The 15,472-nt window shown below is 52.8% G+C and overlaps 1 protein-coding gene across 6 annotated transcripts in view; it reads right to left on the bottom strand.

Annotated features, from left to right (window-relative positions):
* Positions 1-9,147: 9,147 nt before the first annotated feature.
* Positions 9,148-15,472, bottom strand: part of SCN5A (sodium voltage-gated channel alpha subunit 5) — a 99,389-nt gene continuing 93,064 nt past the window's right edge. For 5 of the 6 annotated variants that reach the window (XM_046647980.1, XM_046647995.1, XM_046647974.1 and 2 more), the window contains one exon: positions 9,148-12,728. In XM_046647980.1, coding sequence (XP_046503936.1) covers positions 11,488-12,728 — 1,241 coding nt within the window. In that variant the 3' untranslated portion in view covers positions 9,148-11,487. Of the gene's footprint in view, positions 12,729-12,955; positions 13,593-15,472 lie in introns of those variants that run through there. The other variant, XM_046648011.1, reaches the window with a different exon arrangement.

The raw sequence follows: 15,472 nt of genomic DNA, 5'->3' as shown, positions 1-15,472 counted from the left end.
CCATTTTGTGTTCTAAATAGCTCCCAATTTTTTCACTCTCCACTGTCCCCATCCTGCTCCAAGCCACCATCATCTCTCCCTACAGAGGCCACCTGACTTGCTTCCCCTCATTCATTCTCATCCCCCACAAACATTCCCCTCAGAGCAGGAGGTGGGATCTTTCTAAAGGACAAACTCATTTAGCAACCATGCCCCTCCCCACAAACAAAAAAAGTACGTACGACAATAAACCTCTTCAACAGCCCCACAGTGTCTCAAGGTCATGTCCAGACTCCTTTTCTGGGCCTTGCCAGGCTGGGCTCCCCCTCACTCTCTGGGTCCAGCTACATGGGCCAACATTCCCTTCTGGAATGGGCCACGTCCTTTCCACCTCAGGACCTTCACACCTGCTCTTCCCTTTGCCTGGAAACGCCCACCTCAGGTCAACAAAAATGCCCTATCTTCAACAGAGGTCTTCCCTAGTCCTGCATATTCTTACTCATTGTGCTTGGTACTTCCCCCACATAGTTTTCTAAGTACAAACAGCCCTTGTCTGTGGATTTAGATGTTAATATCTGTCTCCTCAACTTGACTGTGAGTTACATGAGGGCACGGACTTTGTCTGTTTTTGCTCATTATTATAACTCGAGAAGCTGTAATTCTCAATACATGAAATTTATGCTCAATACATGTTTGCAAAAGGAAGAATGGACAGATGCCTCAGTTTCCCCAGTTGGTCCCATGTGTAGGCTGACATCACTTAGTGGGAATGAGTGAGGAAGGAGACCCCTGTGGCTCTGGGGTCTATGGCCACTCACTCCTGGGGTGTACCGCTGGTGTCGGCCCTGCTGACTGGGCTTTGGCTCCACTTCTCAGCTTTCATTTATCCTGCAAACATCATAGTCTCCACAGGAGAGAAGGTAGCTGGATCACGGATGTGGCAGGTAGGGCTGGCGGGGGGGCAGGTGCATGGCTTCCTAGTGAGTTTATCCTTGGGGCTGGGTGGTCGTCAGCTGGGGCACACAGGAGTAGAGAAATTGGCTTGGGGAGCTGTATGGCTGGGGCCTAGCAGCAGGTGGGTGGTAAGGGCAGCACTGAGGTGGTGGCTTGCCCTGGGGAGAAGGCATGGGCTGTCAGGGTGCCAAGGGAGTCTTGCTGGGGCCTGGAGGCTGGGCAGGCTGGGTGGAGCTGCCCACAACAGAGGAGAGGCAGTGAGCGTGAAGGGCATGCTTAGTGGAAGTGAAGGACAGGGAGTGTGGGATGGCCAGAGCTTCATCTCCCTCCCTGAGCTAGCGATTCTCCTTGCCTCTGATCTCCCTCACCCTTCCTGTACTTCGGTCCCCCAGTGCCTCCTATTCTCCCTGCTCTGGGCTTCTAGAACCTCCAGGACTCCAGCCTCTATAACCCTCTCAGCTCTCCCAGCCTCCCTGCCCCTCAGCTCCCCTAGTCACCACCCCTAGCCTATCCTGTCAGTGGCCTGGGCCCTGTTGGCCTGTCCTTCTTTCATCAGTTCCTCCTCACTCCCTATGGTACCCTGGCGCCAGCCCAAGATCCACGTGGACTGACTTCCCAACACTTCTGTCCTCCTCCCTACCCCACTGCTGCTGGGGGAGGGGATCCCTTGGGGATCCAGCTTTCCTATAGAGGTCAGGCAGGGTGAGAGTAGGGCTAATGGAGGGCCTGGCCCACCCCAAGCTGTGGAGCTGAGCTGGGGGAGGCCATGAGGGAGAAGTGGGGGGAGAATGCCAAGTCACTGCGGGGCAGCGAATGGGGTCCCTACAGGACCACACTACTTTGTCCAGCCTCTCAGCTTCCATTGGTCTTGCCTAGTGTCATCTGCCCTTCCCAACTCTTCCTCAGTCTCTTCTGTCTCCCTTGGTCCTTCTAGTTTCTCCAGGTCCCTCTCATTGGTGACTGAGGAGCTGGGTCAGGAGTTGTAGGGGAGCTTTCTGCTGCTGTTGTATGTATAACTAGTGTCCTGGGGGTGGTGGCTGTCAGGGGGGGTGCCCCTAGGTGGAAGAAGGGACCTGTAAGGGCTGTGTAAGTAAACAGAGAACAATTCAAGAAATAGTGGATGTTACTGTAGAAGGGATTTAGAGATTGTCCCCAACCATTTACAGTTGGAAACACAGGGCTCTGAAGAGGGAAATGGTATTGACAGGAACAAGTCACATAGGGGTTAGTAATAATAATTGTCATCATCACACTGGACATTTATTAAGTACTTATTTACTATGTATCAGGGATTATTGTAAATTTTCTACATCTCTTAATTTACACACCTTCACTACCCTAGGAGGTGAGTATTGTTATGCCCATTTTACAGATGAGGAAATGGAGACTAGTACAGGGAGATCAGTTTCTTTAGATCATACAGTAAGCCAATGGCAGAGCAATGGCATATTTTCATACTGAACAGGGAGTCCTAGTCCTTCAAATGATGATGTAAGTATATAAAGCATTTGTTTCGAGCTCCTTAAAATCAGTAGCATACATTTCACCAAAGAAGATGTAAGAATGGCCAATAAGCACATGAAAAGATGTTCAACATCCTTAGTCATCAGGGATATGTAAATTAAAATTATGGGGTATGCCCACTCGAATGGCTAACATTAAAGGAAAAATAAAAAGACTGACAATATCAAATGCTGACATGTCTATAGAGCAACTGGAACTCTCATGGCTGGTGGGAATGAAAAATGAACACCACTTTGGAAAACGTTTGACAGCTTCTTAACATTAAACCTACACTGGGGGTTGGCCCGGTGGCTCAGTGGTTAAGTGTGCACGTTCTGCTTTGGCAGCCCGGGGTTCGCCAGTTCAGATCCTGGGTGCAGACATGGCACTGCTTGGCAAACCATGCTGTGGTAGGCATCCCATATATAAAGTAGAGGAAGATGGGCACAGATGTTAGCTCAGGGCCAGTCTTCCTCAGCAAAAAAGAGGATTGGCAGAAGATGTTAGCTCAGGGCTAATCATCCTCAAAAAAAAAAAAAAGTTAAACCTACACTAATCATATAATTCTGAAATTCAATTCCTGGGTATTTACCCAAGAGATAAAAACATATATCGACACAAACACCTGAACACAAATGTTCATGGTGGCTTTATTCATGATAGCAAAAAACTGTACACAACCCAAATGTCCATCCACTATTGAATGGAAAACAAACATGGTACATCCATATAATGGAGTATCACTCAGCAATGACAAGGGACAAGCCAACACATGGAGCAGCATGGATGAGTCTCAAATGCATTATGCTGAGTGACAGCAGCCAAACACAAAAGGCTGCAGTTCATTTATATAATTATTCCATTTATATAATCTCTCCAGAAAAAGCAAATGTATAGGAATGAAAAACAGCCCACTGGTTGCCAGGAGCTAGGGTCGAGGAAGACGTTGACTACAAAGGAGCACGAGGGAACTTCGTGGCGTGTGATAGAAATGTTTGCTATCTTGATTTTGGTGGTGGTTATATTGCTTATACAGTTGTCAAAACTCATCAAACCATGCATTTAAAAAGGGTAAATTTTATTGTATGTAAATTATACCTCACTGCACCCGATTTAAGTATAGAAACAGTGGGCTGAAGAGGGTAGGAAATTGGATGGTCATGGTTGCCTCACTGCAAAGGTGACATTTGAGAAGACTTGAAAGAGGAAGGAGGAGAGCCACGCCACTCTCTGGGGGAAGAGTGTGGCAGGGTTAGGGAACAGCTGCAGAAGTCCTAGGGCGAGGTGTGCTCAGCCTGAGCAGGGACCAGCAGGGAGCCAGTGTGGCTGAAGTGGAGTAAGAGACGAGGTTGTGGAGCGGCTCAGACAGGCACCGGGGACTAGGGCAGATCGTGGGGGCCGCATAGGGCTCAGGCTGTTCTCCAAGTGAAAAGGGGCCACTTGGGCGGTGGTTCTGAGCAGGGCAGTGGCATGCTCCAACTTCCCTTTTAATAGACCCCACTGGCTGCTGAGTTGACAGCAGTTAGGAGGACTTTGCAAGAATCCAGGCAAGAGATGATGGTGGCTCAGACCAGCATGGTGGCAGTGGAGGTGTTGAGAAGTGGTTGGACTTGGGATATATTTCGAAGGCAGAGCCAACAGGATTTCCTGCCGGCTTGGATGTGGGGTGAGAGAGAGAGAGGAGGCAGGGATGATGCCAAGGTTTTTGGACTGAGCAGCTGGAAATCCAGCTGGGCACCGCTGTGGGGCTGTTGACGGTTTTAATGTCTGCAGGGGCCTGTGGCCGAAGTCAAGACAGAGATAGAAGGGAGGGGCTCAGCCCTGCTCCTGGCTCTGGGGCTCAGGAGATAGACTGCACATGCTGGCTGTTCCATTGCTCTTTATTTTTATTGGCCTTATTGGCTTTTGTCATTTCCTCGTTGTCTCCTGTCTGGAGAAAAGGCTATAAATGTGATGGATTGATACAGGATACAGGAGGCCCAATGATCTCTGTTCAGCCGGCCTTGCTTCTTGCAGCTTCTCCCACAGTCTTGCACGCAGAAACAGCCTGGCCTTCCAGGAAGAAGGGGTGCAGTCTGAGAGGGTGAGTGGCAGAGAGATGGTCCCCCAGGAGACAGGGCTCCAAGGACTAATACTGGAGGCAAGCTCAGCCCCCTGGCCAGTCACACCTTAAATCCCAGCACCCACTCCCCCAGGGCTGTGTCCACAGAGGCCAGGCACGGAGCAGGGCGGGAGGACAGGACGTACCACCTGCCGGTCAGCCCGCATCCGGGCAGGGGGGCTCTGCTTTGACTTGCATGCCTTTCTGGAGCGCAAGCTGGCCTGTCTCTCCACAAGCTGAGATGATGGGGTTTCTCTCTCCGGCAGCAGGTGCCTGGCAGCTGCCCGGGGATGCCAGCCCCGTGAGCTGGCATGCGAGGAGGTGCTTGTCAGGGTGGTCATTACACGTGCTGAGCTCAGGCTGGACCAGCCTCCACCCCTGCCATTCAGGCTGACTTGGGACACCCGCAAGAGAGTGATGCCCCTGGCAGGGCACCCAGGGTCCCCCTGGAATCCCCCCAGACAGAGCTTGGCAGCTGCTAGTCTTTGAGTGTTATTTCTGAATGAAGTCCCTCAGCCACCCCCTCTGGCCTGTCTGACTGCCCCTGTCCCTAGGAATGTCCTGAGGCCCCTGATCCAAGGGAGGTTGGACAGGAAGCCTAAGGTTCATTCCTGGGATTTCAGGCATCTCCCAGTGGTCATGTCCCACCCCACTCCCCGACATGGACCCTGGTTACTGTGCCTTGAGCGTGCACTTGTGTGAATCTGTAGTGTCTCTCCACGTAGGTGAGAATCTCAGATGGCCGTGTGTCTGACCTCCTTCCAGGAGAACGAGGAATGGAAGCTGGGACCGCTGGTGAGAAAAGGGGCAGGAGGATTCAAATGGAGGAGAGGATCCTGGTGAATTCAGCAGACTGAACCACTTGATTGATTGGTTGCCTCTTCAGCAAAAATTCCCTGGCTCCTAATCTGTGCCAGGCATGGAGGTGGGGGCTGGAGAACGTGGTGTGAATGGACCGGCCTGGCCTGGCCTTATCCAGCTCTCAGACTCATGGGCCGGCTACACAATACAGTGTGCTCAGAATCCTGGGAGGGGTCTGCAGGCGCTGCACCAGCATAAATGCCCCGAGAAGCAGCCCGGGGGGCAGGAGACACCAGTCCTGAGGCTTCCCTGAGCCCATCAGCGGCTGCCTTCAGTGTCTCCTTGCTTGCGGTTGCTGCCCGTTCAGTCACTGCCTGTGGGAGTGCCTGTGCTGTCTCCCGCGCCCCTCCCAACCTCTGGGCACCGAGTCTCGTGGCTGTCAGGGCTGAGGGTGGAGGAGCTGCTGGCACAGGCGCAGGGGAGCTGCCAATGCCATGGCCCCAGGGTGAGAGCTGACGTCTGTCCTGGAGCATCTCTATCCTTGCCAAGGGTTGAGATCCCTGGGCTGCATGCCTTCCCTCTGACACAGGAGCCGGCATCCGTCCCTCATAGAGCCGGCCGCTGCCTGGACCCCAGCCTCACCCCAGAGTGGCCCGGCGACAGCTGCAGCGTTGTGGCGAGCACAAGGCCCCACTTGTGCCTCCCTCCAGATCCCAGGCCAGGTGAATGCCCACCTCAGGGAAGACCTGGTACAAGGGGCCCAAGAACCCCACACTCCAAGTCTTGGCTTTGAAAACAATGGGGAAGCCACCCCACTGGCCCAGACCTAGTGGTGGTGTCCTGGACCTGGTAAGAGTGGAGGCCTGACTCCATCACAGCTCATGGTGGGTGTCACAGCCTCCTTCCCTCCTCCCCTCATGCACCCCACAAACAGTTATTCAGTTTCTGCCATTTGCCAGCTTCTGAGCTGGGTCCTGGCTGCAGTGGTGAGTAAAACAGACACAGACCCTGTCCTCATGTTGCTTTCACTCTTTTCACTGGAATTTCCAGTAAGAAATATATTTTCCATCACTACCCAGGGTCTCTATATATCTGAAATAATAGTTTCACAAAACAACACTCGTCCTTACCACCTGGGAGACACTGCTATTTTAAATTCTAATATTATTTTTTAAAAAGCTGGTCATGGCACAGTACACTGGGATGTGACCTGCCTTTGAAAGCCCTGGTCTAATTGGGGAAAGATGATTAAGCAAGTGTCACAGAAGTGTCCCTGCTCCAGTTTTGACCAAGGGACCAAATACCAAGGGTTTCAGGATTCCAAACCATGTGTCTCTCACATGCAGATGGTTTACAAAGGAAATGTGGACACTGAGGCCTGCAATCACATGAAGGATATAAAAAGGGGTACAAGAGAGCGGAGGGCTGAGGGAGCCTGTGAGTGGGTTTCTTTGGAGAGAACTGTGTATGTTGTTTCTAGGAGCTGTGGCCTTCCCTTGGGGGAGGGTTGTGTGTGTGGGGTGCCATCTTCTAACCCAGGCCTGCTGAGGGGGCTTCCAGGGCCTTCTTGGAGAGCTTTGAGATGTTGGAGGCTCAAGTGGATGGGTCACAGGACTCCTGACTCCTGCCCTGGGACCTGGAGGGAGGGTGGCGGCCGCTGCTTGAGTGGTGGCTGTGGAGCACGCTCCTGCCAGGGCATGGCTGTACCCAGAGTGGGTGGGGAGAGTGCTCTGAGTGCTTCCCGAGGACCAGAGGTGGCAGGAGGAGAGAGGGCAGGTGTGTGCCACCACGACAGGGCCACCTGGAGGGTCACGGGGCTTGGCAGGAAGTGACTAGGGGTGGATCCATAGGTGCCCATGGGCAAAGGAAGGGATCACAGGGCCACCCAGAAGGAAGTGCATCTCCTGGGCTGAGGAAACTGCAGGGAGAAGGCCCAGCAGGGAGTCTCCAAAAGCCCACAGATAAGCATCTGAGAGTCCCTGCTGGTCGCCTGCCTGGCATGGGGAGGAGGAGCCACTCAGCCACCCCATCTCCGCGTGTTCTTGGGACTGGACACTCTCAGGACGAGGCCGAGACTGTTTACAGTCTAGAGGGACTGTAGGCTGCTGTTTCACCCAGGACTGAGCTGAAAAGCCACAGGATGAGCCCGGTTTTCATCCAGGGCCAGGGAAGATTACCTCCACTGAATAAAGCTGTGAGGGCCGGGGAGAGACAAAAATAAAGGTTGGATTCGATGACACTGGGCGTCATGTTTGTTCACATACCAGCTTTGCAGGTATTTGCAATGAGGAGCGTTAAGTGCTGTGACAAGGGAAGTACCAAGAGTGAGGACAAGTGACGGAGAAGGGGGTTGGGCGGTGGTCAGGGAGGGCTCCCAGAAGAGGTGACAAGAAGGAGGCCTGAAGGCTGAGTGGAAAGAATAGTGTTCTGGGTGTCGAGAACAGCAGTTGGCAAGGCTGAGAGGAGGAAGAGCCTGGGACCTTTGAGGGGTTAGAGAGATGTGGTTACAGAAGTTGGCAGGCTGGAGGCCCTGGGAGGGGTTTGCCTTGATCCTGAGACAACAGGAAGCCATTGAAAGGTTTTATCCAGGAGGCAATGATCATGGGTTAAAATACTCAGGTAGCCGAGTAGTTTGGAATGCATGAGGTTAGAGGAAGGGAAGCCAGTGAGGAGCTAGCCCTGGTGCTTTCCATGAGGCAAGATGCTGGCCTCAACCAAGGAAGCAGCAGCAAGATGGAAGCAAGTGGTGGGGCTTGAAAGATGCTGAGAAGGTAGCATCAACAGAGCGTGGACTGGGCACACGGGTGAGGAAAGCCTGCGGTTGAAGATGGCATCTGCGGGGGTACCTTCACCAATAGGCTTGAGAGCATGACAGATCAGCTCAGTGTTGGGCAGGTTGGGCTTGAAAGCTTTCGAGATGTCCCAAGTAGGCAGCTCTATGTGCTGGCCTGGGGCCCAAGGGCCTGGGCTCCAGATAAAGACTCAAGACTCTTCTTTAGAGCATGGCAGGGTATGAGAGGGTGTTTCCCACTCTCTTCCTGGGAGAGGGCCCTGGGCCTAAAGAGCTTGATCATTCAGTCCGACACTGGAGGATGTGCCCCCGAGGGTGGTGGTCCCAGAGACTGGAGGAAACCCTGGAGAGGGTGGTACCACAGAAGGCTGAGGAAGAGAGGATTTCCAGAAGAGGCTGTTGTCCACTGAGTTAAATGCTATAGAGGGGACCTGCAAGACGAGGACAAAGAAGGCTCTGCTGGATCCAGCCAGAAGGAAGCCCCTGCTGGCCAGCAGAGCACTTTTGGTGGGGTGGTAGGGCAGCAGTGAGGTGCACTGGACTGAGGGGTGAGGGAAGGTGAGGGCGAGGCAGCCAGTGTCAGGTCACAGGTCCAAGCCTGGCTTGACACACAGGTGCCACCACCTGGCTGTTTTCCATGGCAGTTGCCCCTTCCTGCTTCCACCTTTCCAAACCCTTCCCATCGTGTGAGCCCCAAATTGCGGTCCTCCCCTCCGCAGTGCCCCAGACTGGGAGTCCTGGAAGGCAGGGCCTGGGTATCCTCTTGTGGAGGACAGAGTGGTCTGCCCACACCCACTTTTCCTGGATCAGCCCACACTCCCGGCTGTCGTCCTGGGAAGACAACTGGAAGTCCCGCGTGGTTCTTGGGATGTCATCCCATGCTCCCGCATTGTCGTTCTCCAGGTTTGCTCAGGGTGAGGCCTCCTCACAGGCTCCTTGGGCCTGCCACCACCCTTGTCAAATCTCGGCACAAGAACAGAGCCCAGGCCAGCTCATGTAAGCCATTTATTGGTTTGTTTTAAAAATATGTATCTTATTTATACACGAAGTTTGGTGAGAAGTGCTCCATTAGTTCAGACAGCAGCTGGCACTTGATGCTTGTCCTTCCCTCCTGTTTCCTACCTTCTGCTGGTCACTGTACAGTTCTGGGGAAAAAAAAAAAAGAGAGAGAGAGCGAGCCACGCTAAAAGCTAAGAAGTCGGCTCTAACTCATCTCTGCCCTTGGCCACATGTTCTGCAGCCACCGGCCAGCCCTGGGCACCTGTCTCGAGGCTCCTGGGCTCTCCACATACACAAAACCACAGTCTCCTTCCGGCCAGTTGGGCTGGCAGCCCGGCCTGCCTCCCAAGCCGCATTCCTGCCCGTGCAGCGGGCGCTGAGTGCCAGGGAGGGGGCACCTCTCCAAGCCTTGAGAGCAAAGCACAGAGACCTACAAAAATAAGATTTCCACTCAGAGAAGTGTTGCTGGGACAGTTAAAACCACGTCCCACACTGGACTCAAAAGGAACAAGGAGAAGAGAAATCACTGGGGGGTGGTGGGTTGGGGTCTGGGGTTGTCACCAAGGGAACTCGGGGTGACAAGAAGAAATGTAATACTTTACTGGCCAGCAATGCCCCCTTAGCAGTGCCACGAGCTCGCGAATGTCCAGCCCTCTGACAGCTCGGCGAGGTAGGTTAGGAGCAGCCAGTTTCCAGCTTCCCGGGCTGCCCTGTGAGGTGGACGCCTGGTAGAGGGCGGCTTTGCTGGAGAGCTGGAATTGGGCAGCCGAGCCCCTGCCTGCTCAGGCTCCGCCAGCCAGCACTGCCACTTTCAGGTGACAGTTCTATGCATTAAAAGATTTGCATATGCTAAATAGGACTGTCAGCAGCTGAAGAGGCCCTGGGGGTAACTGGACTAGAAAAAGTATTTTTCCCTGAAAAGGCCTTCTCACAAGACCCATGGGACAGCCTGGACCCTGCCCCAGGAGGTCCTGCATGAAGGTATCACTAGGACCCTGGGCTGAGCTGGAGGGGCTGGTCCAGGGCCACATTACTCCCTTTCCCAAGGGGGCCTCCCAGGGCACAGGAACCGGGCCAGGTGGTCCCGAGGCCCCTTCCCTGCACAGGGCCCAAGCTGCCCTCCGCATTCCCATGACACTGCATCTGGAGAGGAGCTAGGGATCATATGGGAATCCCCTTCCTGTCACGGTCAGAGGCAGAAATGTCCAGAGAGAGAACCCTGGCAATGACGACAGGGTCCCTTCTTCAGATAGGCTGGGGGCCACCGCGGCTGAGACCTGTCGAGCTTCTTAGCCCCAACCCCACAGGACTTCTCTTCCCGGCCTGTGGCACAGGACCTGCCAGGTTTGGGAGTGAGGACAAGCTGGGTGCCAGGCCGTGAGTGGGGCTGGCTCCCTCATGCCCTTCAGTTTAACGTTAATACTCTGACAGAAGGTCAAGCTCTCCTGGGAGGAAAAGGCAACATCAGTGCCTAGGACCAGCCCTGGGACCCAGGTCACTCTCTTCTGGAAGCTTTTTAATTTTGTAGAACCAACCCAAGTATGGCCTAAAACACAGAGGAAAAACGGGACTCTGGGGACAAGGGAAGGCCAGAGTGAGCCCCTGCTGACAAGAACCCCACCCGTGGGGGCCGGGAAGAAAGGCCTGTCTCCCTTAGGCTGGGCAGAGGTGGCTGCCTGACACTCGCCTGAGAGGAGCCTGGGCCACACGTGGCCTGTGTCTGGCCTGTGTGTGTGTGAGAGTGTGTGCACACGTGTGTGTGTGTGTGTGTGAGGGAAGGGGTCCAGCTCTCCTGGCACCTCAGCCCAAGCGGCAGGGGAACCCCACTCTGCCCCTGGGCAGTGAAGGCCTGTGGGAGCCAATGGATTTCACTTTTGCTTTGAGAACAGAGTTCCAGCAGCTCCACAGACACTCTTTTCAGAGTTAAGATGAGGCAGCATGAATTGCTGCCGACGTCCTGGAAACGTCAGTTCTTTGCTCAAGTAAAAAAATATCAAATATAATAAATTTATGAAAGCCCATTCACAACATATACAGTCTCAGTTTTATATTTTGCCTCAGCAGCTGGGATGGAGTTGCTTTTCAGAGCCCCAGGGCATTGCCTGACCAGACCAGGCCACTGGTATGTGTGAGGCCTCCAGGGAAAGGCCACCCTGAACGGTTGGCTCAGCCAACTGCTTCTGGCTGTCAACATGGGTGCCACAGAACTCTGCCTTGTCGCTGCATGGGGCTGAGGCTCATCTCACACTCCCGAAGCCCAGAGCAAGGAAGACCCAGCGGAAGCTGGTTTGTGGCAGTGTTCAGGTTTGCCACGATGCAACAGCCTGCCTTTCGGCGTCCTGGCCAGCCCGAGTGAGGCTCACACAATAGACTCACGGTCTCTGTCTGGGGAGGGGGGGAAGTCTGCAAGATCTTCACTGCGGCTGTAGTCAGACACCCTTGCCTGGAGGTTATCGCTGGTGGCCCTGGTCACACTGTCATAGGAGGGTGGGAAGGACGTGGAGGAGATGGAGGAGCTGGAGGGTGGGCCGTGGCGTCGGGAGAAGTTCTCATTCATCATGTAGGCAATGAGGCCCTCTTGCTCAGGGGCATCCTCTTCGGAGAGGCCGCTGCTGCCTGCCTGCTGGCGGAAGAGAAAGGAGGCATGCTTCATGGAGCGCTGCAGCAGGTGCCTCCGGAAAGCCCGCTGGATGATTGTGGCCGACACCTCCTCATGCTTGCGCCGCAGTGTGGTGGTGATGGGCTCATAGGAGATCTTGGATGGGTTGGCCGCCATAAACTTCTCCTCCATCTGGATCTTCAGAGCATCCATCTCCCCAGACTCACCCAGAACCCTCTTGGTGAAGGCAAAGAGTATGTCCATGCAATGGATACGGTCCCCGCTCACCATGGGCAGGTCCATATTGATGAGGCTTATCTGGTTGGGCTTGGCGATACGGAGTGGCTCAGACAGGGCATCAGCAAAGTCGGACAGGGCCGAATACTCAATGAACTGGGTGGCCTCTGGGTCAAACTTCTCCCAGATCTCATAGAACATGTCAAAGTCATCCTCACTCAGGGGCTCGGTACTCTCTTCCGTGGCCACGCTGAAGTTCTCCAGGATGATGGCAATGTACATGTTGACCACGATGAGGAAGGAGATGATGATGTAGGTGGTGAAGAAGAGGATGCCCACGGCTGGGCTCCCACAGTTCCCCCGGGAGCCATTGCTGTTGGGCAGATTGGGGTCACAAGAGGGGGGTCCCGTGTTGAGGATGGGGCTGAGGAGACCATCCCAGCCAGCCGATGTGGTGATCTGGAAGAGGCAGAGCATGCTGTTGGCGAAGGTCTGGAAGTTGAACATGTCATCAATGCCAGCCTCCCACTTGACATAAGCAAAGTTGGCCATGCCAAAGATGGAGTAGATGAACATGACGAGGAAGAGCAGCAGGCCAATGTTGAAGAGGGCAGGCAGGGACATCATGAGGGCAAAGAGCAGCGTGCGGATCCCCTTGGCCCCTCGGATCAGCCTGAGGATGCGGCCAATTCGTGCCAGGCGGATGACTCGGAAGAGTGTTGGGGAGAAGAAGTACTTCTGGATGATGTCTGAGAGCACAGTGCCTGTGGGAAACAACAGAGACTGTGGCCACCAAAGGCATCTCTGTCCTCCTTCTAGCCCAGCATCACTGGTGGGGTCTCTGTACAGTAAGGAGCCAAAGAGAGGAGGTCCTTCCAGGAGGATTGGGTCAAGGGGCATGAAAGGTCCCTGCCTCTCCCCTCTCTCTGTTTCCATTTCTGCATCTATGATCCAGAAAATGAGGACCACAGTACCCCCATCCTTTGCAAAGTGCCTTCTCAGCCCCTTTGTTCCTTAGTCTTCTGAGAATACTTGCACAATCGAGCTGTACTAGGCCCATCTTCTAGATCATGGGTCTGATGCCTGAGCGGATTTGCTCAGCATCTTGGTGGCCTAGTTTGGACCAGAACTTGGGCATTTTAGCTCCTCACTACTCAAAACATGGTCCAAGGGTCAGAAGCCTTGGGATCTCCTGGGTGCTTATCAGAAATGCAGAATCTCAGTTCCACCCCGAGATCCACTGTATTTTAACATGCCCAGATGATTCATATACACACTGAAGTGCAAGAAGCACTAGCCCAGAAGTCAGCGCGCTCCCCTACGCCACACAACACCTGTCACAACCCAGCCTCTCTGAGATGGTTCCTATCACTCTCCCGACTCTGCTGGCTTCCAGGGCTTCCCCACTCCTTGGTCTCTTTAACTACCCTGGGTTTGGAGTTTTAAAGAGCAGGGATATATGTTATGGTAGAGAGAGTGAAATAAACTTGCCTCATATTGGCCCAAGTGACCTCTCCAGACTCTTCATATAATAACAATGTCACTGGCTGACAGGAGTCCAGTGTTTACTGTCAACAAGGCACTGGGCTGAGCACTTTATATCCATCCATGAAGCCCTTCCAGTCACCCTAGGAGGTAAGCTGATACCATCATCCTCATTTTCCGGAAGAGGAAGCTGAGAAGTGAGGTAACTTACCCAAGTTGCCACCTAGTCAGTGAGAAGCTGGGATTTGGCTCAGACACTCTGGCTCCAAGTTGACCTGTTAACCACGCCTCCCCGGTACGGCCAAGCACCGGGACCAGGAGGTGTCCCCGAGGTATATGCCGCACCTTCTAAGCCTCCGAGACTGTCCCTCAATGGCTCCATTTCTGCTGCTGACCTCCTACATTCTCTAAGGCCTCTCTCCAGTGCCACTGGGCACACTCTCGCCCTCACCCCTGCCTGGGACTTCCCAGAGCATTTCTTCACCCTACCTCCAGCTGCTAACCATCTCGCATCACTGAAGCCACAGCAGCCCCTGCCTTAGCCCCTGTACTTTCCTCTGAGTTCAATGAAGGCAGGGAATGTACATGTGGAAAGATGACAGTCACCCCAAGGCAGAGTTCCATGGGGACAGGGTCAAGAGTTTGGGCTCTGAGCATCAGTGACAAAAGAAAAAAATACTGATAAACTAGATTTAATCAAAATTAAAAACTTTCTGCTTCAAGAGACAACCAAGAAAGTGAAAATACAACCCACTGAATGGGAGAAAATATTTGCAAATCATATGTCTGAGAAGGGACTGGTATTGTATAAAGAACTCTTACAACTCAAAAATAAAAACATAAATAAGCCAATTAAAAAATGAGCAAAGGACTTGAATAGACATTTCTCCAAGACATTTCTCTTCTTATATATCAAGGAAAATTACCAATGAGCGCATGAAAAGATGTTCAGCATCATTAGTCATCAGGAAAATGCAAACCAAAACCTCAGTGAGAGATCACGTCCCACCCACTAGGGTGACTATAATAAAAATACAGACAGTAACAAGTGCTGGCGAAGATGTGGAGTAATTGGAACCCTCATATATTGATGATGGGAATGTAAAATGTTGCAGCCACTTTGGAAAACAGTTGGGCAGTCCTCAAATTTTTAGATTAATAGTTTCCAGGGGCTGGGGAGAGGGAAAATGACTGCTAAATGGGTACAGAGTTTCTTTTGGGGGTGAGGAAAGGTTCTAAAATTAGATAGTGGTGATGGTTGCACAACTCTGTAAATATACAAAAGACTATTGAATTGTATACTTTAAAGGGTGAATTTTATGATATGTGAATTATATCTCAATAAAACTGTTATTAAAAAAAGAATTTGGGCTCTGAGGTAAAACAGGCATGGGTGTGTGCTATGGTCTGAATGTCTGTGTCTCCCCCAAATTCATAGGTTGAAATGCCAACCCCAAAAATGATGGTATTAGGAGGTGGGAACTTTGGGAGATACTTAAGTTGTGAGGGTGGAGCCCTCATGAATGGGATAAGTGCCTTATAACAGAGGCTCCAGAGAGCTCCCTAGCCCCTTCTACTTTGTGAGCACACAGCAAGAATGTGCTGGCTATGAATGAGGAAAAGGACCCTCACCAGAAAACATGACCATGCTAGTGCCTTAATCCTGAAATTCCAGCATCCAGAACTCTGAGAAATACATTTCTCTTGTTTATAATTTACCCAGTCTGGCAATTTGTCCAAACGGACTAGGCGTGAATCCTATCTCTGCTCCTCTCTAGTTGTATCATCTCCCTGTCTCTGTGCTGACTATATAATGTGAATTGCATGAGGTGGGTGATGTCTGAAGGAGCCTGGCACACCCCTCGGTGGCTGGACTTCAAAATTTTCCATCTCCAGGGAAAACTTCTACCCTGGAGGGCCACCTGCCTCCCAACCCTGGAGACTCAGCTCACCCTGAGTGAGCCTCTTCCTCCTTCAACCTAAGGTGCAGGCTTTCCCTTGGAGGGCAGGGAAGCCCCCACAG

This window comes from Equus quagga, chromosome 1, assembly GCF_021613505.1.
Source record: "Equus quagga isolate Etosha38 chromosome 1, UCLA_HA_Equagga_1.0, whole genome shotgun sequence".
Taxonomy (NCBI): domain Eukaryota; kingdom Metazoa; phylum Chordata; class Mammalia; order Perissodactyla; family Equidae; genus Equus; species Equus quagga.
The sequence above is the reverse complement of the archived record's forward strand: the minus strand, read 5'-3'. Positions and strand labels throughout refer to the sequence as shown.